Source organism: Pleurodeles waltl, chromosome 8, assembly GCF_031143425.1.
Source record: "Pleurodeles waltl isolate 20211129_DDA chromosome 8, aPleWal1.hap1.20221129, whole genome shotgun sequence".
Lineage (NCBI taxonomy): Eukaryota > Metazoa > Chordata > Amphibia > Caudata > Salamandridae > Pleurodeles > Pleurodeles waltl.
The window spans coordinates 989,369,847-989,394,314 of record NC_090447.1 but is presented as its reverse complement, the minus strand read 5'-3'; the positions used below and the strand labels follow the sequence as shown (position 1 = coordinate 989,394,314).

At 47.2% G+C, this 24,468-nt stretch overlaps 1 protein-coding gene across 1 annotated transcript in view; it reads left to right on the top strand.

Annotated features, from left to right (window-relative positions):
- Positions 1-236: 236 nt before the first annotated feature.
- Positions 237-24,468, top strand: part of CLN5 (CLN5 intracellular trafficking protein) — a 181,272-nt gene continuing 157,040 nt past the window's right edge. Inside the window, exon 1 of the mRNA XM_069205256.1 lies at positions 237-516. Coding sequence (XP_069061357.1) covers positions 386-516 — 131 coding nt within the window. The 5' untranslated portion in view covers positions 237-385. The remainder of the gene's footprint in view (positions 517-24,468) is intronic.

Genomic DNA, 24,468 nt, shown 5'->3' with positions numbered 1-24,468 from the left:
GTTATAATTCGCCCTATATACCGACCATGCTTATCACAATCACATGGATAAATTGAGCTTTATATATAGGAAAGCTAGATCATAAGAACGAATAGCCGATTTGAAGGATGGATGGGGATATTTTTGCTGAGTCGAAAGGGGTTTGTTTGAAGCGAGAAGAAATCACCGTGAACTGTATCTAGTATAAAACAAATATACAAATATCCACTAGATGGCAGCACAGACAGAATGCCTTCATCCAGCCTCTTTTCATGCCACGTGATTTATTCGCCGTCAGTCAGCTGATTCGCTGGAAACAGGAACAAATGAAAGGAGTGTCGGCTAAAAACAACAAAACTGCAGGAATCCGGGGTTCTGCAACCTTTTATCTGAAATTCTTATTCACATGCGTGGACCAGGTGGGCCTGAAGTGCCCGTGGTGGGGATGTGTCGCACCATGATTTTGCTGACACACTCGGTGTTTGTTGTGGCTGTGACTGGAACATTTGCTCAGCATGTCTGGCCAGTGCCGTACAAGTGAGTACTCGTTAAAATCTGTGATGTGATAACGTTTTATACTTAACGTTTTTCTTCCATTGTGTTAATTACAATTAAGATTGTTAAGTAAGTGCGTAAACGAAGCTGAAAGTTTACAGGTGCTTGCTTTGTCAAATGAATCAACATGGATTGAGCTTCACTGCAAAAGAAAGCAACTTGTTTTATTCGTTCTGTAAGAATTTGGAAGGCGTCAAACTGCCTCAAGTAATAGTGGCCACGTTTCCAGTCCCCTTATGTAATATTTTCCGTTGTTCAGTGTACTTATGTGTGACATTTGAATGTCTTATGTGTGACACTTTGAGCCACACTTTATCAAGCACAACATGTTTTTATAATCCGTTAAGGTACATAAATTATACCATTTTGTGTGTAATAGCGCTTAGGATGTGAACAAAGTGGATTTGGCCACGGGAAAAAGGGCCATTTTGTAGCTTTTCCTTGGGGTCTCCCCACGTGGATATTGAATATGCTGAGCTCAGTTTATGTAAAAATACTGGATTTTAAACTAAAATAGCAGTGGCACCAACCTGGGCAACTAGAGGGTGTAGCAAAAGCTCATTTTATGTAAAAATACTGGATTTTAAACTGAAATAGCAGTGGCATCAACCTGGGCAACTAGAGGGTGTAGCAAAAGCTTATTTTATGTAAAAATACTGGATTTTAAACTGAAATAACAGTGGCACCAACCTGGGCAACTAGAGGGTGTAGCAAAAGCTCAGTTTATGTAAAAATACTGGATTTTAAACTGCAATAGCAGTGGCACCATACTGGGCAGCTAGAGGGTGTAGCAAAAGTTAACACAGTTTAAAATCAACCCTAGTAGAGCTGCTCCTTACATCAGGGGTGTGGAATTGATTAAAATATCTACTTGTCCATGGGGCAGGTTACTTCTTAAATCTACTTATCCTGTAAAAACATCTACTTGTCCCTTTGGTGCCATGTAGTGCGGAAACAAATTATGGCAGCAATCTCATTATGTAAGAGCTCTGATAATAGCCTCTCTGATTATGTCAGGGCTACTACTATAGTAGGGCTTGAATACTTGCAATTTCAATCCCTACTTTAGCAATTTCCTTATTTTGCCACCTTCCCGCAGAGCTACATACTAGGGCTGGAGGAAGTAGTAAGCAATAGTTCCAGAGCTGGAATGCTTTCGAGTCTGCAAACCTACTAACTGGCATGTTTAAAGATTTTCACCAGCTTTTCTCTAATCTTTTCCCATAATGAGAAAGGTTGGAAATTTACTCCTGACAAGGGCAGAAGTAGAAGTTCTTCCAGGTTTGGAGGGAAAAAAAAGAGGTTGGAGGGAAATTGAACTTGTAAACGTTCAATAGATTTTCACATGAACAAATCTACACATGCATATTTGTTCCTGCTAAAATACAGTTCAGAAATATTTTCTAGGAGTAAGATTTCCTGGTCTACTTCTGTAAGTTCTTGTGAATTCATGAAAGCCACTAATTCAAAGACATAGACCATGGGTGTACTTTAGTGACCTTCTTTAAGAATTGTGTCCCTAATTAGGTCTGGCGTTAACAAAGACATTTTGTCCCAGATTCAAGAAAAGTGGTGCTTCACATCGTAAAGCTCCTCTTTTCTTGCGCCTCCCTAAAGCTACTATTTAAGATGTGGCGCACCATGGCGGAATTGGGTACAATATTGTCAAACTTTTTATGCTATTGTGGCGCTTTGCTCCACTAGCGTCAAAACGTCTGACGCTAGTGGAGCAAATTGCAAGGAGGCCTATTGATTCCAAAGGGTGCGTTCTTTAGTGCCTGCTTTAAGCAGGCATTAAAAATGACACCAAAAATGGCACAATTAAATCTTGTAGACTTCATTGCACCATTTTTGCGGGCCTCCTTGTGCGAGAACACCCCTTTGCATACATTATGCATGGTGCATGCATAATGTGGCACAAATGGTCACAAAGTGGCGCAGTGCATGCATTGTGCCACTTTGTAGATATGGTGCAGCGTTTTTGGCAAACTAATGACACATTAACTGCAGAAAAATGACGCTAATGTGGCGTTAGATGGCACAAAGCCATCCTTAAACTTGGGCCTTTGTTTTTAATAAACATCTATTTCTCTATCTATTGGCTGGCTTTACTGTGAGTGATTCATTCTGCTCTTCACAAGGAACATATTGGCACACAAAGTAGTTTTGTGCAGTGCCAGGAACCACTGTGGCAATCGGTGTCATAATGAAACTGGAGAGGGCCTCCCCCTGCAAAGAATATGGAGGGCCCCTCCCTCCAGACTAACTCGTGACAGGTGCTGTACTGAGGGGGCTCCCTGGAAGGGGGGTGCGAGGCCTTTGTTACACTACTAGTGGCAATGTGTGCGTTTTGAGACCAAAAGCTTTTTTTTCTTTTTGCCAGTGTTTGTTACAATTGTATGGGCCTGGCGGCTCCCACAACAATAAAGTGTTACAAAAGCCATTTCAAAACAAGGCACACATTGACAAAACCAAAACAAAAATATGTCAAATCGGTTGGTTTTGCCAGTGCTTGTTTATTTTTATGCTTTTTATAATCTTGTTGAAAATGGTTACACTGACTTTCCGTTAGGAATAGTTTTGGGAAATACTAGCATGCATCAACACATTTACTACATGACGCTTCAAAGAAATGGCATCTTTCATAGAAGCAAAACGTTTTTTTCCAACTTGCATTTTTTTCGGAACATTGAATTTTGAAAGCAAAAAATCACTCTTGCTTACAAGCTGCTGCAAACATTTGCATCTAATCAGAGAGCATTCTGGGAGAATTATACTTAGTCTCACACTGTTAAACTTTTCAAACAAGTGTGTACACTTCTTCTTTCTTTTTTTTCTTTTCTTTTTTTTACTGTAGCCACTGCCAGTAGTGTAGTGTGACCTTAAAACATTTATTTACAGAGCTCACCCTAATAATGAAGGCTTTTAATTAATGAACCATAAATACAAGTTCGAACAGCACTAACTTTTGGACACACCTATTACCTCAACTGCAGACATTTCCCTTCTCTGTAAACTGGCAGCCAAAGGGTTTGTGCTGCAGGGGGTTGGACCTACTTGTCCCAAGGATAAAATAAACATGAAAACTTGATGCCCTTGACCCCAAACCATATGTCCCTGACGTCGGGCGATAGGAATTCCACTTCCCTGTTACATTTACATCATGCTGCTCGAATATTCATTTTCAGAAATGGTTCTAGTTCACGTTTTTCGTATCAACAATATGCAACATTGGTGCAACTGGCTTTAAGCACAAAGTAGGCGTCACATAAAATTATGATAGTGGCTTGTACTTTATGTAGGGGCAGAGATCTTAGGTTTGTATTTTCTTCTAAGTTTGATCCGAGTAAACATTTAAATAACTCGGGCTGACCTGACTGCACCCACACTGTTTATGGCTGATTTAACAGAAGTGAGGGGCATGGACAGGTCCATTTGGAACCAAACCAGGCGGACCCGGTTCCAAAGGACAGGTCTGAATTTATTGCAGGCTATGAGCCCTGCCAGGAGTTGGACTGGCCTCAGGACCCGTCGCCGAGGAGTGCTCTGTACTGTGCTGCTGTTTCTCTGCCGCTTTAAAGTGCTCATAGAGAAACTCTGCCTGCTGCTTCAGTAGTTAGTCTGTGCTTCTTGCTGCCTGTCGCCGGTCACAGATTCCGGCATACTTTTGAGTCTTCCCTCCTTTGGGAAGAGGGGGCATTACCAATGCTGACACTTATTTGTGTGTGAAAAAGGACGCTTTATTGGCAAACAGGTGAACTTACAATTCAAACCCTGGCCTTTGCCCTACAAAACTATATACCTGACTATACAGTCAGTCACCTAACAAAACTCACCCCCATCCCCAACCCTCCCCTCCTCCGCCCTTTTAGCTTAACCTTGCCATCTAGTAATCCTTAAACTGTTCTGACTGTTTGCTCCCCATTCAAACTGTTTCCTATCATTAACAGCCTTCTGATGCAACATAACAAATGAACTTGCAACTAGCATAACTCTTAATGCAGCATTTTATTTCCAGCTTGTCCTGGAAAGCTGTTGTCCACCCCTCTTTTGTTCTCAATGTGTACTGCCAGGTTCGCTATCTGTACCTATTTGTATGCCATGTGAACTCGCCCTGCCTCCGCTTGCACGTGCTTCAAGCGACAAACTTACATCTACATCACCCCTGTGCACCCATAACCCAAACAAGCCGGCCGATAGAGGAAAAACCCCTCTCAATTCTGAACCCTGCCAAAACCCTTCCTTCTAGGGTGAGAGGGAGGGGGAAAATGTTCCTGCTAACTGCCAACCACTGTGTCACTTGCCCCAAAATGATGCCCTGCACCTAAAATGGCAACCTAAAATGCCGGACTGCACGTAGCCCAAAATGAGCCCAACCAGCCCAATGCAGTCTCGGACTGCACCACTTCCCCAATCCTCCAGGGGGAACCTCCCTCCAGTTGGCAATCCCCCACCCAAAATCCCATTGTGGCTAGCACAGTGCTTCCCTGCCGGTGCACGTATGTGAGTCATATTACAAAGGAGATCGGCGGTTTCTTTTCAACAGCCTTCCTGCAAAAAACAAAATCATGTGGGGGCTGGGAGGCGTAGAGAGATTAGGAGTTAATGATTATAATCCCCTTGGCGCCTCAGGTAAAAAAAACAGCCCATGCTGGAGCCTGCTTGTTTGCAGTATGGCCCCTAGATTCACCTAAAGTCTTGGCACTGCTGGATATGAATATCAGGATGTAACTACATATCATGTGACATTATGGTACCACCTCTGAGGCAGCCGGGGCCAGGTCTCAGCTATTTGCTAATTTAGATCAATAGTCAGCTGAACCCAGTTCGCGGCACTCTGCTCGAGGTGGGAGCAGTTGCAGGCTTCTAAAATGAATTAACTCTGCTGACACTCCGAGTATGGTGACCAGGCATCCCGGATTTACCCGGACAGTCCGGGTTTTCACCAACTGTCCCTGCAGATTTCTTGAAATTTAGCTCATGTCCTGGCTTTTAAAGAGGGTCGCCTGAAAACGGTGGGAGTTTTTTTTGTTGTTTTTTTGTTTGTTTTCTAAAGCAGAGATACTTAGCAGGTTTTAGCAGAAAGCAATTTAATTAACAGGCATGATACCGGTTTTAAAAATTTTATTTTATTTATGTTCTTAGTGCCTCTTCTTTAATAAAATGCTGATGAGCGCTGTCTTTCTGCACGCTCAGTTGAAGTAAAATTGTAGGCCTTCCAGTTTTGTGAAAGGTTCTGTTTTTTGGCTCTAAAATTCTGGTCAGCATACTCAGTGACCTGATTCCCAGCACCGGTCTAACAACACTCGCTACGCTGCTGTTAATGCAGCTCATTTGACAGTTGTGGTCACTCCGAGCTTCTCCCTCGCAGCACGCAGGGGGGTGTGAAGGTGCTAAAAATGCATGACTAATGAATTTTAGTGCAGTGATGCGGACCACCACACTAAAATGCGTTAGTCTAACCCCTGATGTGTGGTGTTTGACAGGGCTGCCTTGAGTAACACTTTGCTCAATTGCATTTAACCAACATCAGCACTTTGCAATCTTGTACTTGTAGTTTCCCATTCTCATTGAAAATGATGGGCTTAAACGTTCAGTATGCAACATGCAATTAGCTAAAACATCAAGCTGCACAGGTGACATCGGACCAGGGGCGGCCCCTCCATGAGAGCGGAGGAACACCACCATGCTGAACTAAAGCCCCAGAGCAGCTGAAAAGTAAAATGATAATAAAGTATGTTTATTACCATTTTATTTTCAGCAACCCATCCTGAAACGAGTGCCAGGTCAGGGCGGGACATTTAATGCTGAATGATAGCAGGAAGCTCTGCACAAATGCTTAAAGTGTGCATGTCCCTTTGGTTGACTGTCCTACAATGACCAGCCAGACGTGCATTTTAAACTTCTCTAACCTAGCTGTCTTAAGACAACTGGATAAGAGAAAGCACAGGCCTCCAGTCCTCTGAAGAGCACTAAGCGAGACCACTCTCTCCATTCCTGACGCTTCTCTTATGCTGTTTAACAGCATGAGCGCAGCAACGGGATTGGGCAATGCAGTTTTCTGGGTCCAGATCTTCCAGGAGAGAAGACACCAGAGCGAGGAGGACGTTGTGGCAAGTCAGGAAGGTAACTGCCTTTTTTTATTATTATATTAATGCCACCCGTATTTTGCCCACCCCACCACTCTAAATACATCTCAGCTGCCCCTGCATTGGACAGTCTTTCATGTCCTGCAAAATGAAAACAGTAACATGTGTATTGTAATAGATTCCCACTTTGATCTGCTATTGAAAAAGGGTTAACTAAGGTCAGAGGTGGTTGGCACTATCTGGAACATCATCTATACAAATGGGTTTCCTCGGGAAAGACAGCACGCAAAGAAGACACTCGACTCCATTTATTAGGGTAAAAGGGCTTTGATAGAACAGGTCTCGAAACTGACCATAACCCTAGACAAATGCACTTAAACAAAAAAACATTAATCTCACTAATACACTATACATTTCCTAACCAATTCACCTCTCACATCCTTCCCAGTCATATAACTCCTACATCCCACTCTCCTGTAACCTATGCCCAATCGATACATTTGCTCCTTGACCATATTCCCGACCTCCCTGAACTGTATTGCCCTCCCCTTGTGAGTCCCACATACAATTGTTCTGTTACTGCGCCAACCAGGAAAACTCTCACAGGCGTTTTCCATCCCCACACCATATCTGATCCCTTAACAAAATCTTGAACTAGGAACCCACAGAAAACAGTGTAATTAACTCCACAACTTAACATTTAACATGAAACTACCACCCTTGCTCCTTCAAGTCCTAGTTGCCTGGTGAATATCCTGACCTCCACTTGTTTTGCCAACCAACAAACCAAGGAATGCTCTACAATTCACAAAGCAGCAGTATTACTCCATGCCCACAACACAACCTATGAAGGAAAAACAGTTAAAACAGCCCAAGAAACACTAAAAATTAAAATTCTCCTTATCTGGAAACAAACATATCGGCAATAACTATTTGACCACCACCTGCCAAGCTGTTTTACTGTTTCATCAGAGACACCCAATCGCTTGGCCTCTGTCGCTGTATAGGTTCTTAACAAATGTATTCCACACTCAAAAGCACACAAACCCAAGTCCCCCAACATATGCCTTAACACATGTAAAACCTAGTAAGAAGTCAAGCTAGAACTTAGGTGTACAAACTCAACCCACCTGGAAACTGGACAATATGCTCTAGTAACCGTCCTGAACATAATGACCTCCTGAACCCTCCCTAACTGGTCGGTTTTGCTATGAGATAACCATACTCTAAATACATCAGATGAAGCCTGTAGGAAGCTGGCTCTTTATATAGTAGACCAAAATGAGGTACACTGTGCAAAGAGTCCAAGCAATCCCCAGAGGTATTACAGAGGCACAAATGACATCCCAAATGCTCTCTTTTTGAGTAGTGTGGTCGAGCAGTTAGGCATATCAGAGGGTAGTGCTAAGCATGTAAGGCACACACATATACGGTAAGAGAGACACACACTCAATAAAGAAATTTGACACCAATTTATAAAAATAACACACTTTTATATAACCTTTGATACCAAGATCACCGGAATCAGGTGAGTACTTTTCAATTTAGGATTTTTTACAGTTTTTAAATGTTTTCAGATGCTGTAATGTTAACCTATGGAGGAAGAACAAGCATCACATGCTGGTATAGTACAGCGACTTACAGGACTAGTCTCCTGGGCTTAGGGTAAGAATGGGTCAAGGTCCAAGGCCACACCAGCAGGTTACCTCGGGCACAACTGGGGAAGCCGTGTGCAGGGGTGCAGTTCAACTTCGGGTGCCCCTTGTAAGTCTGTGGGGATTGATCTGGTTACAAATTTGCTGCAGGTATGGACTGGAAGATCAGTCCAGGGGAACCCACAGTGGGGCTTGAACCTTGAGGTCCTTGGGCACATGGGGATTTCTTCAGTCAACCTCTCCTCAGGCTGTGGGGCACCGGTGTAGTGGTGTCTTCTGGAATCGGGTCCATTGCAGGACTTCCTTGCGGTTGCAGGGGGAGAAACAGTCTGCATGCATGGACTGGGGGTCCAGTCTGACCAAGCCCACAAGTGGGCTCAGGTCTCACGAGACTGGGAGATGTGGGGACGCCCTTTGTTCTCTCCTCCTCGGTCCAGGGCGGACTGGTGCAGAGGTGTCCTGAAGCTTTGGTTCCTTGTCTCCTGGTCACTTGCGATTGCAGGGGCTGCGAAACAGGCTGCAGACGCTGTCTCAAAGTCCACTGTGGGCAAACTCAATGTGGGCTTTGACTCTGGTGGGCCTGGGGACCACACTGACACTGTTGGCCCACTTCGGCTAGGGCTAGGTGGATCGAGTGCAATGGTGATGTCCAGCATTGGGTTTTTTGCGGTCCCGGTCCTCACAGTTCTTACCTGGGTTGCCTTCAGATGCAGTGAAGCAGCTACTCTGCTCCAAGGAAGTTCTTCATGGTGAATTGGGAAGCACTGGCAGCTCTTTCGATTTCTTGGAGGCTGCAGCGGCAGGACAGGTCTGTTTCTTGTCTAAGCTTGCAGCAGGCAGGCTAGCAGGGTTGGCAATAGGTCGGTCATGGTTCTGAGGTTCAGCAGGCTTCTTGTCCATACCTTCTTTTGTGTCCAGCAAAGATCTGAGGCTCTTGTATCAGGGGGTCCCCTAAATACTTAATTTAGGGGGAGTTAGGGGGAGTGAAAGGTAGTAGCCAATGGGCTACTTACTCTGGGGCCTCATCCTGTCCAGAGCACCTAAATTCCATCACACACAAGATAGCAGAATTTCCTAGGCTGTGCCCACTTCAGGTTGGTCACCCTAGGGGCTGTTCCCTGCCTGGAAGTGCAACATGCCTCCTGCATAGCTAATTTTCCCACCTGTCCACGTGCCAGATGGGCCCTGGGGAAAGAGGGTTGACATCCATCTCTGAGGAAGGCCAAATCTGCATTCTAAAGGTGGTAGGGCTTCTTTGAAGCTCCCTGCCTTGGAATGCAGGTCATCCTGTGGTGAGGGATGTGTAACACCCTTGCCGGAACAGACTTTTTTTCTGACCTCCAGAGAGCAAAAGGTCTCACCCTTTGGGGTCAGATTCTCTTCTGTTGGTGGCAGACTGGTAGAACTAGTCAGTGAGCTCACCAGCAGTTAGTAGGTTTTCAGGGGGCACCTTTTAAGGTGCCCTCTGGATGCATGTGTTAATAAATCCATCACTGCAATCAGTAAGGGTTTATTATTAATACAAGATGTTTGATACCAAACATCCCTATTTTCAGTGAAGCCATCATGTAGATGGGGAACTGGTACTGACAAGTTTCCAGCACATGTACTTCAAATGGCTTCCCTGTTCAATTACTAAGTCTAAGAATCAACAAAGACATGAGGGCATATCTGCTCTTGTGGATATGTTCACACATGTGATGTATTGCACCCTGCCTTAGGACTGTAAGGCCTGCTGTTGACTTATAAATATTACATGCAGTGTTTAGGGGACATGGCACACAGGCTGTGTGACAGATTGTGTTTCCACTTTTAGGGAGCCCCTTGTCACGCAGCCTGCAATGGCAGTCTGCATGAGGGTGGTGCTGGGTCCCTTGGAGTGGCACAAGTGGTGCTGCAGCTCTCAGGGCCCCTCATTAATACCCATGCCCTAGTTACCAGGGGTACCATTTACTAGGGACTTACAGAGGTGCTAAAGGACCTGGCCTCTTAGTGATCAAGTGACCAGGGGCCAAATGTAGCGACTTTCAGATTTGGGTCCCGCAAACTGCAAGTCGCAAATCCGAATGTAGGATGGTGTCCCTGACCAAGGGGGTCCCAAACGCCCACCTCATGAATAATTATGAGGTGGGTCGCAATTTGTGACCCCCATGAGAATGGCGGCCCTCACAGGGATGGTGGCCTGCTGCGGACAGCAGACCACTATGTCTGTGACTGCTTTTCAATAAAGCAGGTTTTTTTTTTGTTTGTAATGCCGCCCGTTTTCCTTAAAGGAAAACGAGATGCATTACAAAAAACAAAAAATGTAATGTTTTTGTTTCATTTTTTCAGAGACGCCAGTGGACCCCTTCCCTTTTGCGCATGGGTTACCACCCATTTGAAATGGGTGCAAAATGCGATTGGTTTGCGACCGCGTTCACGGTCACAAAACAATCCTACATTGCACTGCGAGTCGCAATTAGGAAGGGAGCCCCCCTTACAAATTGAGAATCGCAAAACGGGGTTTGTGCATCGCGATGTGCTTTTTGCATGTCGCAAACAGCTAAATTCGCTGTTTGCAACTTGCAAAAAGCTACATAATGTGGCAACAGGTGTCTTGTATTGGAGAAGAAACACTGGCACTGGGGACCCAAAGCACTTCAGCCAAATTTGCATTAAAAAACAGGCAAAAGTGGGGGGTACTGCAGCCAGAACCCAGCTTCCTACAAAGCCACAACATTCTTCCATAACAAACCAACTTTTCCCCTCGAACCCAACAACTCCCAAAATATGAAAGGCTTTATGAGATAACTATACAATAAGAAAACAGTGCCACTTTTCAAAATGAAAAATAAAAACAAAATAACTTTTCAGCATTGTCTAAAAACAACTTACCCAAAATTGGTCTACTCTGTCACATCAGACACCCCCTTCTTGAGCCCATCCTGCCAATATCCTTCTACATACCTCATACCTCCATTGGATCATATTCCCCAAAACACAATGTAAAAGAATATGCCTGCCAGCTTACATGAGATAGTGACCGATGAAAGACCCTTATCAATCTGTCTCATAATGAATTTTACAGCATCTGATTGCCTCAAAGGAAATTCAAGTAGATCCAAGCATCTCCTGCATGATCCTTGGAATTCTTGCCAGGCTGGCTTGTTTGCCTTTTTGGTCGAAATAGCTACTGACTTTTCAATCAGATGAAGTACTGTTATCTCCCCAGCTGCCAGCAGTCCAGCAACATCCTGATCTTTTCTGGTTCTGCTCCTGGTGCAATCCCATTGAACACTGTAAACAAGATAATGCATTTGTACACCAGGCAAATATCTCATCTTAATGATTATGTTAAACTTTAAGTAGCTTAGCAGAAAAGCACTTAAAAGCCTAAGCACCCTCTCATCTTTTGCTTTCTGTAAATTCACCAAAGCCGCCACTGTGGATTATCCACATTAAACACCATGTTCCTGCTTTCAAACCATTCTCCCCACAAAATCATGGCAACTACCAAAGAAAAGAATTCCCAGAAAGTGATGCTTCTCTTCTGTTGCAGCCATTCCTTTGGCTACGGCTCAGCAGCCCAGTGCTCGTCCCAAAAAAAGCCAAAACTTTGTGCACTTTTTGCATCTGAAGAAAATTGCACTTGCCAAAGAAAGTCACCCTCCAATGACCACAGTATCACACCATTAGATTGTTTTGAAAAGGTAAATCCAAATCCTCAAATCTCCTCTTGCTTGCTTTGATGCACAACCTGAGATGTGGTAAAACCATGCCTGAAATTGAAAAACCCAGCCATGATCCACAGCTAGGCACTTTGCAAAAAATGCTCTGTTTTCTTTGGGAAAATGTCCACGTTGTGTTTTGGGGCATTTTGTGTCGCGAGCGCTAGGCCTACCCACACAAGTGAGGTACCATTTTTATCGGGAAAGCTGGGTGGAAGGAAATTTGTGGCTCCTCTCAGATTCCAGAACTTTCTGTCACCGAAATGAGAGGAAAAAGTATTTTTTGGGCCAAATATTTAGGTTTGCACAGGATTCTGGGTAACAGAACCTGGTGAGAGCCCCACAAGTCACCCCATCTTGGATTTCCCTAGGTGTCTAGTTTTCAAAAATGCGCAGGTTTGCTGGGTTTCCATAGGTGCAGGCTGAGCTAGAGGCCAAAATCTACAGCTAGGCACTATGCAAAAAACACATCAGATTTCAATGTAAAAATTTGATGTGTCCATGTTGCGTTTCCTGTCACGAACATTAGGCCTGCCCACGCAAGTGAGGTACCATTTTTATCGGGAGACTTGGGGGAACACAGAATAGCAGAACAAGTGTTATTGCCCCTTGTCTTTCTCTATATTTTTTCCTTCCAAATGTAAGACAACGTGTAAAAAAGACGTCTATTTGAGAAATGCCCTGTAATTCACATGCTAGTATGGGCACCACCGAATTCAGAGATGTGGAAATAACCACTGCTTCTCAGCACCTTATACTGTGCCCATTTTGGAAATACAAAGGTTTTCTTGATACCTATTTTTCACTCTTTATATTTCAGCAAATGAATTGCTGTATACCCGATATAGAATGAAAACCCATTGCAAGGTGCAGTTCATTTATTGGTTCTGGGTACCTAGGGTTCTTGATGAACCTACAAGTCCTATATATCCCACCACCCAGAAGAGTTACTGAGTAAAACGTGGAGACAAATGGCTGTTTTTTTCACCTCAATTTCAATATTTTTTCATTTCAGCTGTTATTTTCTGTAGGGAACCCTTGTAGGATCTACACAAATTACCCATTGCTGAATTCAGAATTTTGTCTACTTTTCAGAACTGTTTAGCTTTCCGGGATCCAGCATTGGTTTCACACCCATTTCTGTCATTAACTGGAAGGAGGCTGAAAGCCAAACATAGTAAAAATGGGCTATGTCCCAGTAAAATGCCAAAATTGTGTTGAAAAATTGGGTTTTCTGATTCAAGTCTGCTGTTCCTGAAAGAAAGCTGGTGATTTTAGCACTGCACACCCTTTGTTGATGCCTTTTTCAGGGAAAAAGACACAAGCCTTCTTCTGCAGCTCTTTTTTTCCTTTTTTTTTAAAAAAACAAACAACATTTTCGCTGTATTTTGGCTAAATTCTTGGTCTCCTTCAGGGGAACCCACAAACTCTGGGTACCTCTAGAATCCCTAGGATGTTGGAAAAAAAGGACGCAAATTTGGTGTGGGTAGCTTATGTGAATGAAAAGTTATGAGGGCCTAAGTGCAACCTGCCCTAAATAGCCAAAAAAAGGCCTGGCACCTGAGGGGGAAAAAGGCCTGGCAGCGAAGGGGTTAATAAAGAGATAAACATGTGTCATCCTTTATGAGATGGATACTTGCTTTAGACTTTAAGGACTGAGGAAAGTTGGAAGAGTTCAGTGAAAGTTTAAGACTAAAGGCTGGTGTCATTTTTAGTACACCAGTGTAATTTGGCGTAATTTTGGACATTTGGCATAATGAAATTTACTTATAATGCCCAAAACCACTCCACGTTCTGTAACAAGAAAATAATTTGAGTAATTTGTTTTTAGCGCAAAACATATTTTTTATTAGAAAGTATATTGTTGTCCAGGAGGCGACTGTACATGCAATAGCAACTTTTTCTTCCTGTCATGAAGGCTCCTCCCTCTGCTTTGTTCAGCCTTTAGTCATTTCGATTTGGATTTTAAAGAGAAAGCATCACTCTGCATTATCTGCTGCTGCATCCACAAGCTTGGAATCTTTACTTATTGGGAAAAATCAAGTAAGTTCAATGCAGACTTGGAAAAAAACGTTTTTTGTGTTGACGGAGTCAGGCACTGCTACTTTCTTATCCTTTTTAGGTTATTTTTAACTTTTGTTTATTTGTTGCTGAATGGCCAGCGTTTTCGAAGTAGAAGCCCATGAGGGACTAAGGCTTCATAAGGAATAATGTTTCCATATCGTTGTGATGGTGGAGGTCTGAGGTTATATATAGATTTTGTCCATTTTCCTGTGTTGGTTTTAAGAAATGTGTACAGATGTGTTTGTTACTCATTTTTCGGTGTATTTTTACTGTTCGGGGCCCAGCCTGCCCACAGAAGTAGGCCACAGATGTATTTTTAATGTGTTTTTCACAGTCTCACTGGTGCTGTGCTTATAGCTATTTCGTTTATCATTTTTGGCGCTTGTGTATGGCCTTTGCATTAATGCAAAATGAGAGGTATTTTTTTATCTCCATATGCCTGTTGGTGGCTAAGGTCAGGGTGGCTCTTTTTTTCCCCATGTGCGTGCCCACCATTTTGTGTGAGTTTGTCTATATGTGAGATGGCTGAATATTTTTTTCTACTTTTAAAAGTATTTTGGACACGTAATTGATGTTGCCTTAGGTTGTTTGTGGTTGGGGTATCTTTAAAGTTTCTTTTCTTTTCTGATTAGTGCTGATTTATTGGTGGTGGGTAAAGGAGAATCCCATAGGGGAGGTTCAAAGATGGGGAAGACACATTTTGTGCATATGTTTGTGCAGATCTTTTTCTGCAGGGTGGGTTTGGGGGAAAGAAGTTGCTCCAGGCTCGGTAGGGCAGCCATGGTCTTTGTTCTCTATGTCTCCTTTGGTGGCCATGTGCGTGACCATAACAAATACAACAGGCATTTGCAATGCACTAGGTCTCGCATTTGCTTGAGTTAGAGCTATTGTCGTTTTTAATGCATAACTGGACTTTTCCTGCTGCATAAATTGGTCAACCTTGCTGCATAATTTGGTCCTTTCTGCCACCTAATTCCAGTGGCCCTACATATAATTAAAGAACTTCCATTTACCATCTTCTTCTGTCTGCAGCAAAAAATGAAAATATTGCCATTATTTATTTTACTGTTTTATATTATCATTTTGGGTCCCCCCCTAACCTATTGTGGGGACCCAGAGATGACCTAGACAGAAAGAGCACATTGTGCGATGTTATGAGCAAAAATGTTTTGTAAAAGGAATGTCCCTTTCCGAGTGCAGTGAATATTGTAGTATCTTGAATGTAATGATCAGAACAGCCCCTAGAGAGCAAATAACATTTGTAAAAACATGGTCATGTACCATATAGTCAGCCGCTAAAGAGCATAACCACATCATAACAGAATGGCAGAACATACTGCAGGGTAACCATATATTTAGCCCCTAGAGGGTGTAGTGCATTATACATTTCAGGCATAGCAGGCCTACTGCAATACTATTACAAACAAGACCCTTAAAACACAAACTACTCCCAACTGTAGAACAAACGTTCCAGCCATGAGAGAGCTTAAATACACATTGAATGGTGGGAGAGGTTACAATTTGGGAACACCCAACCTAGTGTGGGGACCCAGAGATGGCCTAGACAGAAAGAGTGTGTCGTGCTGAATGTTTTGATGGTGGTCTCATTGTCCTAGGACCACCAAACAGTGAGTTTGGGCAAAAATGTTTTGTAAAAGGAATGCCCTGCAAAGCATTATGTGGCAAGTTTCTGATTGCAGCGAATATTGTGGTATCTTCACTGTAATGCTCAGAACAGCCCCAAGAGAACACCATAATAAAACAAGCATTTGCAATGCAATAGGTCTTCAATTTTTGAGAGTTGGAGCTATTGGCTTGTAAATGACAATGGTGGTCATTACAACCCTGGCGGTCAGTGTTAAAGCGGCGGTAAGACGCCAACAGGCCGGCGGTAAAAAAATTGGAATTATGACCGTGGCGGAAACCGCCAACAAAGACAGCCACTTTAACACTCCGACCGCCACAGCGGTACAAACAAACAGTGCGGCGGTCACCACCAACAGACAGGCGGAGGACAATGTACCGCCCACAGTATCACAGCCTACCAATCCGCCACCTTTTCCGGGGCGGATTCACCGCGAACAAAAATACGGCAGAAACAGGACTTCGAAGGGAAAACGCTCACCTCTACACGACCCACGAGGAACCAGGACGCCATGGAGCCAGAGCTTCACATTTTCCCAGCCTTTATCTTCTTAAAGTAGCACGAACGCTGGTGGCGAAGACCACGGTGAGTACTGCACCTATGACACAGGGGAGGGGGGAGGGAAACAGGGACACACACAAGCAACACCCCCACCCTCACCCACTACAACACACACACAAGTACATGTTGATACATTACAGTTACACTCCCCAACCTCCCCCGGAAGAATGCAAAGACAAAAGGAAATGAGTGTAACCATTGTAATCTATTAAAATCCAGTACGCAAAAATATATATACACTATTAACAAATATATACACCAAGAATAGAAGTCCAGGTATTGCTCCATTTAAGTCCGTGGAACACTGGGCCCACACTGCATGGTCGAGGCCCACACAAGGTACCCGAACGTGACGGAGAGAACACTGCAGGGGCATCAGATAGAAATGAAACAGGCACCTCAGGGGGAAGGGAAAGGGGAGCACCTCAGCCAGTTGAGTGCACAACGCCAAATCCACGAGGGGGCCCCATGCCCACTGTTCAATCCTGGGGAGTGCAAAGCCACAGTCTCTCAAGTCTCTACAGTGGATGGTTTGCCCACTGTTCAATCCTGGGGAGTGTAAAGCCACAGTCTCTCAAGTCTCTACAGTGGGTGGGTTGCCCACTGCTTTATCCTGGGGAGTGCAAAGCCACAGTCTCTCAAGTCTCTACAGTGGGTGGTTTGCCCACTGTACAATCCTGGGGAGTGCAAAGCCACAGTCTGTCAAGTCTCTACAGTGGGTGGGTTGCCCACTGAACAATCCTGGGGAGTGCAAAGCCACAATCTCTCAAGTCTCTACAGTGGGTGGTTTGCCCACTGTTCAATCCTGGGGAGTGCAAAGCCACAGTCTCTCAAGTGGATAACAGTCTCCACTGGTTCTGGAGGGGGCTTTGTGCCCAGGGTGCTTCATCCTGCCAAGGGCAGAGGTAGTGGATGTAACTCTCCACTGGTTCTGGAGGGGGCTTTGTGCCCAGAGTGCTTGATCCTGCCAAGGACCGAGGTAGTGGATGCCTTTCTCCACTGGTTCTGGAGGGGGCTTTGTGCCCAGAGTGCTTCATCCTGCCAAGGACAGAGGTAGTGGATGCCTTTCTCCACTGGTTCTGGAGGGGGCTTTGGGCCCAGATTGCTTCATCCTGCCAAGGACTGAGGTAGTGGATGTAACTCTCCACTGGTTCTGGAGGGGGCTTTGTGCCCAGAGTGCTTCATCCTGCCAAGGACAGAGGTAGTGGATGCCTTTCTCCACTGGTTCTGGAGGGGGCTTTGTGCCCAGTGTGCTTCATCCTGCCAAGGACAGAGGTAGTGGATGCCTTTCTCCACTGGTTCTGGAGGGGGCTTTGTGCCCAGAGTGCGGTGTCCTTTGCAGCGGTGCTTGTGGCAGCGGCGTCCTTGGCAGCGACTCATCTGCTGGCGGTCCTGTCTGGGCCAGCGGGGCAGGTGCTGGCGGTCCTGGCTTGGCCTGCGGGGCTGCTGAGGGCGGTCGGCTCCTGGGCAGCGAGGCTGATGGTGGTCGCCTCCTGGGCAGCGGGGCTGATGGCGGTCGCCTCCTGGGCAGCGGGGCTGATGGCGGTCGCCTCCTTGGCAGCGGGGCTGATGGCGGTCTCCTCCTGGGCAGCGGGGCTGATGGCGGTCGCCTCCTGGGCAGCGGGGCTGATGGCGGTCGCCTCCTGGGCAGCGGGGCTGATGGCGGTCGCCTCCTGGGCAGCGGGGCTGATGGCGGTCGCCTCCTGGGCAGCGGGGCTGATGGCGGTCGCCTCCTGGGCAGCGGGGCTGATGGCGGTCGCCTCCTGGGCAGCGGGGCTGATGGCGGTCTTCTCCGCCGTGCCGATCTTCCCAGACTTGACGGGTTTCTTGTGCCCCTTCCCCACCCTGGAAGGTGTCGCAGCTGACTCCACACTCCGACCTGTACCCCTGGGAGCGGCTTTGGTGGCTGTTGTCTTCCCCCTCTCCCGCCGGGCACTGGCGAACTTTTGATGCTTGACAGGTGGGGGACTGTCCGTGCTGTGGCTCCTTGCCACATTGGCTGCCCTGCTACCTGGTGCACTCCAGAATCCGGTGACTACTGGCACCACTGATCCCGCCGATGTTGGGCTGAGGTGCTAGGTTGGGACCTGGAGAGTCGGGCCCTAGGAGACTGACGGGGTGGGGGAGGTGAGGTAAAGAGGTCAAGGGTGGACAGGAAAAGTTTCTTGGGAACACTGGGACGGGTAGCTGGAGGGGGTATGGGAGTGGAAGAAGAGGTTGTGGTTGTAGGAGGTGTACGTTTGGTGACTTTGGGTGAAGGTGCATGCGCTGGAGGCTGTTGTGAGGTGGATGGCTGTTGGGTGGGTGTGTGCGTGCGTTTGTGTACCTTGGGATTTGGCGTCACAGACACACTGGGAGAGGACACAGAGGATGTGTGAATGGTAGTGGGGGTGGTGACTGCACGTGAGCGGGGTGTGGTGGTGTGTGTGCTGGTGATGGAAGTAGTGGCTGTAAATGTAGTGCGTGCAGGTGTGAGTGGAGACGAGACTGGGAGGGAGGAGGGAGACGAGGAGTAAGGGGACACAGTGGAGGCAGTGGATGTTGCTATGTCTGCATGTGTGTGATGTTTGCGTGAGTGCCTGTGGGATGTGTGGTGCTTATGTTTGCCTGAGCTTCCTATGTGTGTTGGGGTGTGTGCATGCTGGTCTGATGGTGTGCTTGGGGAAGGCTGAGGTACAGGGGCGTGGGTCTGGGTGGAGGAAGTTGGAGGGGGGAAGCTAGAGACAGGGACAATGGCTGCCATCAGTGCTGAGGCCAGAGTCTGAAAAGCTCGCTGAAGGGCTGCCTGACCAGAATGAATGCCCTCCAGGAATGCATTGGTTTGTTGCAACTGCCTCTCTACATCCTGGATGGCATTCAAAATGGTAGACTGCCCAACAGTGAGGGACCTGAGGAGGTCAATGGCCTCCTCACTGAGGGTAGCAGGGGTGACTGGGGCAGGGCCTGAGGTGCCTGGGGCAAAGGAGATACCCACCCTCCTGGGTGAGTTGGCACGGGGCAATGGCTGAGGGGTTGCTGGGAGGGCTGTGCTGGAAGGGGGGGTGGCAGCTGTACCTGTAGATGGGGGGGGCACAGATAGGCCCGCCACCACAAGGGAGCTCCCATCAGAGGACGAGTCCGTGTCACTGGTGTCAGCTCCTGTCCCCGCCGTGGAGCTCCCCTCACCCTCCGGTGGTTTCCACAGTGAAATCAGACTCCGTAGTGTCGCCCTCCAGGGCCATGTGGGATGCAGCTCCCTCCTGCTCCGGTGCCACTGCTCCTCCGCCTGATGATGCTAATGCACATAAGAACAGGGGAACCACAAAAAGGGGGGGGCGACAGAAGAAAGACATGTTGAGTGCATGAATTACCGCTACCGTTGGCGGACACGACAGACACAGAAGCCCCCTGCACTACGCTGCGTACTTGGGGTCCACTATGCAATTCCTGGGACATGGCCTACAAGGCTATGACCGACTTCTGCACACATGGATGTCACAGGAGCCTGACTAGGTGTAGTTGGCACTGTACCCAGGTGGGGTGGGGTGCCACAGGGCGTGCCTGGAAAAGGGGACCTAACTAGCACACTCGCCCTGGCCTAGTGGAACCCACAGCCCACCTCCCCCACCCAGACACCTCCACTGCGCGCTGAATCAGCAGAATTAGAGTGTACTCACCCCCTTGTTGCTGCTGTGATGCCCTCAAGCGCCCGTCCAACTCCGGGTACGCCACCACCAGGATCCTGAACATCAGGGGGGGGTCATGGTGGGACAGGCACCCCTCCCACGGTGGGAGGCCATCCCCAGCTGGGTCTCCGCCGTCTTCTTGCTCCAGCGGCGAATGTCCTCCCATCTCTTACGGCAGTGGGTGCTCCGTCTGTGATAGACCCCCAGGGTCCGGACATCCTTGGCGATGGCACGCCAAATATCCTTCTTCTGGTGAGCGCTGACCTACGGGAATTGTACAGGGGAAAAAGAGAAGTTATTACCAACTGCACCGTCACAGTCATTGGCCCGCATCCCTACCCTTGCCATGTGGCTGTCACTCACTGTTGTTTCATGCACGCCTCATTCTCCCCCCCCCCATCTTTCATCCACCTCACTCCACACGGGTATAGCCCATACAGCATGCTCCCAGTGTACTTACCTGTTTGTCTGGAGGACCGTAGAATAGCGTGTACTGGGGGAGGACCCCATCCACGAGTTTCTCCAACTCCTCCGATGTGAAGGCAGGGGCCCTTTCCCCAGACGCACGAGCCATTGTGTCTTCCAGTCTGAGGTCACAGCAGCACTTGCAGTGTAGGTCCTCTCCTGTCGAAGATCAGGTTTCGAGTGATTGAACAGATAGAAAATGGCGGTCACGTCCGCGGCGGTGCGTACCGTCACCGCCGGCGTACATCGTAATTGGCTCCTGGGACCCATAGGGTCCAATGTTAACCAATGCAGAATTGCGCCACAGTCTTCGACCTTCTACCGCGACGGTGTACAATGCCAGCGAAGTTACCTCATATCCCATTGTCCCACTTTACAGGTCAGGCAGCCGCCATTTCAGGGGCCCACATGGCTCTATTCTTAACTGCGTCACACATACCTAGGCCTTGCCTCAACACTCATACATGCTAATTTCGGATTATGAATCGTGTTCTGTGTAAGCTCTGAGTTGGTTGACTCTGTGCTCGCTGTTGTCCTTCATAGGCACCGTCCGCTGGGACATGTGAAGAGATGGCGGCATCCTCCGGAGTACAGACCGCTGGTGGACCTTTCGACAATGGAGGAAAGACATATAATCATCACCTACAGGCTTGATCGTGCCACAATCCTGGAACTGTGTGCCCAGTTGGATCCAGACCTGATGTCAGCTATCCGCCATCCCACAGGAATCCCCCCTCAAGTGCAGGTGCTGTCAGTACTCCATTTCCTTGCAAGTGGGTCTTTTCAAACAACAGTTGCCATAGCATCAGGGATGTCCCAGCCTATGTTTTCCATAGTGTTGTCCAGAGTGTTGTCTGCACTGCTGAAACACATTCGGAGCTACATCGTTTTCCCTCAGGTGGAGGATTTGCCTACAGTGAAAGGTGACTTCTATGCCCTCGGACATATCCCCAACATCATAGGTGCCATTAATGGGACACATGTGGCCTTGGTCCCCCCCGCAGCAGTGAACAGGTGTACAGATGAATGTGCAGATGGTGTGTTTGGCCGACCAGTACATCCCCCATGTCAATGCCAAATTCCCTGGCTCAGTGCATGACGCTTACATCCTGCGGAATAGCAGGATCCCTTATGTGATGGGTCAACTCCAAAGGCACCGTGTGTGGCTATTAGGTGAGCACCTGGAACCAAATCAGTGGGAATAGTTGTCTGGGGATATCCCTAAGAGTTAGTGTGTGTCTAACAGTTGTCCCTCACCTTTTTCAGGTGACTCTGGTTACCCCAACCTGTCATGGCTATTGACCCCAGTGAGGAATCCCACGACAAGGGCAGAGGAACGCCACAATCAGGCCCAATGGGCGAACTAGGAGGATTATAGAGAGGACCTTCGGCCTCCTGAAGGCCAGGTTCAGGTGCCTCCATATGACAGGTCGTTCCCTATTCTACTCACCAAAGAAGGTATGCCAGATCATCGTGGACTGCTGTATGCTTCACAACTTAGCTTTGCGACAACAGGTGCCTTTTCTGCAGGAGGATGGTCCAGATGGAGGTGTTGTGGCAGCTGTGGAGCCTGTGGACAGTGAAGACGAGGAAGCAGAAGAAGAGGACATCGACAACAGGAACTCGGTTATCCTGCAATACTCCCAGTGAGACACAGGTAAGAAGACAAACCTGCCTACTACATGTAATTTAACACTACTTCCTCTCTACTGTCTGTCCTTTTCACCCAGTGTATGGTCACTGAGTTTTCACTTTCCCTTACAATTTCACAGATGTGGGTCCCACTGTGTGACATCTGCTTTGTTTCCCCATGGACTAGAGCTGTGTGACATAGGTATGTTGACATTACAATTTAAAGAGCATTTTGCCACTGTAATTACTAATACACTATTTGGAAATCAAAGACAGACTTCAGATTGTTTTGTGCTTTAAGGGTGTTTATTTTATTGCTCAATATTGGAGAATGCTGTAAAATGGTGAGGGGTGATGGTGGAGGAATGTCCATGGCAGAGTCCAGTCTATTTGTTTCACAGGTGCATTGTCCAAAGGGGCATAGGAAGTGGAGCTAGGGCAGTTTGAGGATGGACAGGGTGACAAGGTGGGACAAAAGGATGACATTCAGGGCGGTCTCATTTCTTGGCGGGGGTCTTGGCATTGTTCTCGGTCTTTGTCCTGGATCTCAGGGACTGTTTGCGGGGTGGTTCTCCCTCTGCAGGGGGTGGGGTGCTGGTGTGGTGGTCCTGTGGCGGTTCCTCCTGTCCACTAGCGCCGGCGGAGGTGGTGGGCAGTTCATCGTCCAGGCTAGTGTCAGGGGCCCCTTGTTGTGCCACAGTGTCCCTCCTGGTGTTGAGGACTTCCTTCAGCACCCCTACTATAGTGCCCAAGGTGGAATTGATGGTTCTGAGTTCCTCCCTGAAGCCCAAATACTGTTCCTCCTGCAGCCGCTGGGTCTCCTGAAACTTGGCCAGTAGCGTTGCCATCATTTCCTGGGAATGATAGTGTGCTTCCATGATGTTGGAGAGGGCCTCGTGGAGAGTGGGTTCCCTGGGCCTGTCCTCCCTCTGTCGCACAGCAGCCCTCCCAGTTCCCCTGTGTTCCTGGGCCTCTGTCCCCTGAACTGTGTGCCCACTACCACTGCCCCCAGGTCCCTGTTGTTGTTGGGGTGGTGGGTTAGCCTGTGTTCCCTGTAGTGGTGGACACACTGCTGATTGACGTGTCCTGGGGACAGAGGTATGGGCCCGCTGGGTGGGTGCTGTGCTGGTGTTTCCAGAGGGGGAAGCTCTGTGGTGGCCTGTGACTGTGTGAGGGGAATCGACTGTCCCGAGGTCGCAGATGGGCCGGGCTGGTAATCTAGATCCAGTTGGACAGAGCTGCTGTCATCACTGTGGGCCTCTTCTGTTGGTGGTGTGGACTTGTCTGGACCCTCCTGTTCTGCTTTCCCTCTTATCTCATAACCGAGCTTACAGAACCTCTCTGGAATGCACTTCTGAGTTTAAAGAAGACATTTATTGTTATTAATTCTCCACCACGAGGTTCCTGAGAGACGAAATTAGTAGATTGGAAGCACACGTTCAAAAGTAGTCACAGCAATGAAAGCAAAATATATCAAAGTACTTCTCAGTTGCAATGTACACAGCAAATATAGGTCATTATATCATAGCATAACTTCAAAGCAAAGCATAAAAGTCAAAATTCATCACCGTAGGGCCTATAGCTCGGCTTCATCTTTCTGGGGTCTGCAAGTTGATGACTCCGGTCAACTGCGAGAAAGAGATTTTCTATCCAAACGGGAGACAGGCCACTGACGTCTAGCTCCTGTCTGAAGTCAAGCAGATTCAATCTACCTCTCTGTAGCCCAGAGTCATCAATAAAAGCAAACTCAGTGTGAGAACCGAAGGACCCTGGAGAGTGGCCAATTCTCCCTTGCTCCCTTGCTCTCAGACTGGATTGCGAGGTAAACACAAAATCTACGACGTGCTCCTATCAGCTAAGTTCTGGTGTGAAGAAAACAGCTTGGTCCATCTTGTGGAAAAACACAGCTCATCTGCAATGTCTCAACTGCAGTGTCTAACCCCACGTTAGAGCCAATAGGCAGCTAACCTAAATATCAAATGTAATGTCTAATGTCATGTCAAAGCCAATAGTCAGCTAAACTGAATACAGAATGTAATGGCTAATGCCATGTCAAAGCCAGCTAAACTGAATACAAAATGTAATGGCCAATGGTGAACATTGAGCAACTAATATGCGCAGTGGTGAAACACAAAGTCATTGGTCAAACACAATTAATAGCATCACACCTCCTGTCCGGTGACATTGGGTAGGGGTCCTGTAGGGGTGTAAAAGCATGATTATTGCATCTGTGTGTACTATGGTATGCAATGTGTGGTTGACTGTGTACCCCAGTGCTTGCATTCCTCTGTGGGACCTTGTGTGATGATGGTTTAGTGGGGTGTATGGGTATGTGCCGTGGCCATGCATTGGTGATGGGTGTCCATGCTTTGGTGTTGCATGCAGGGCTTGGTGTTGGGATGTGTGGTTTGTGATAGTGGGACATGTGTGAGGAGTTGGAGTGATGGGGGT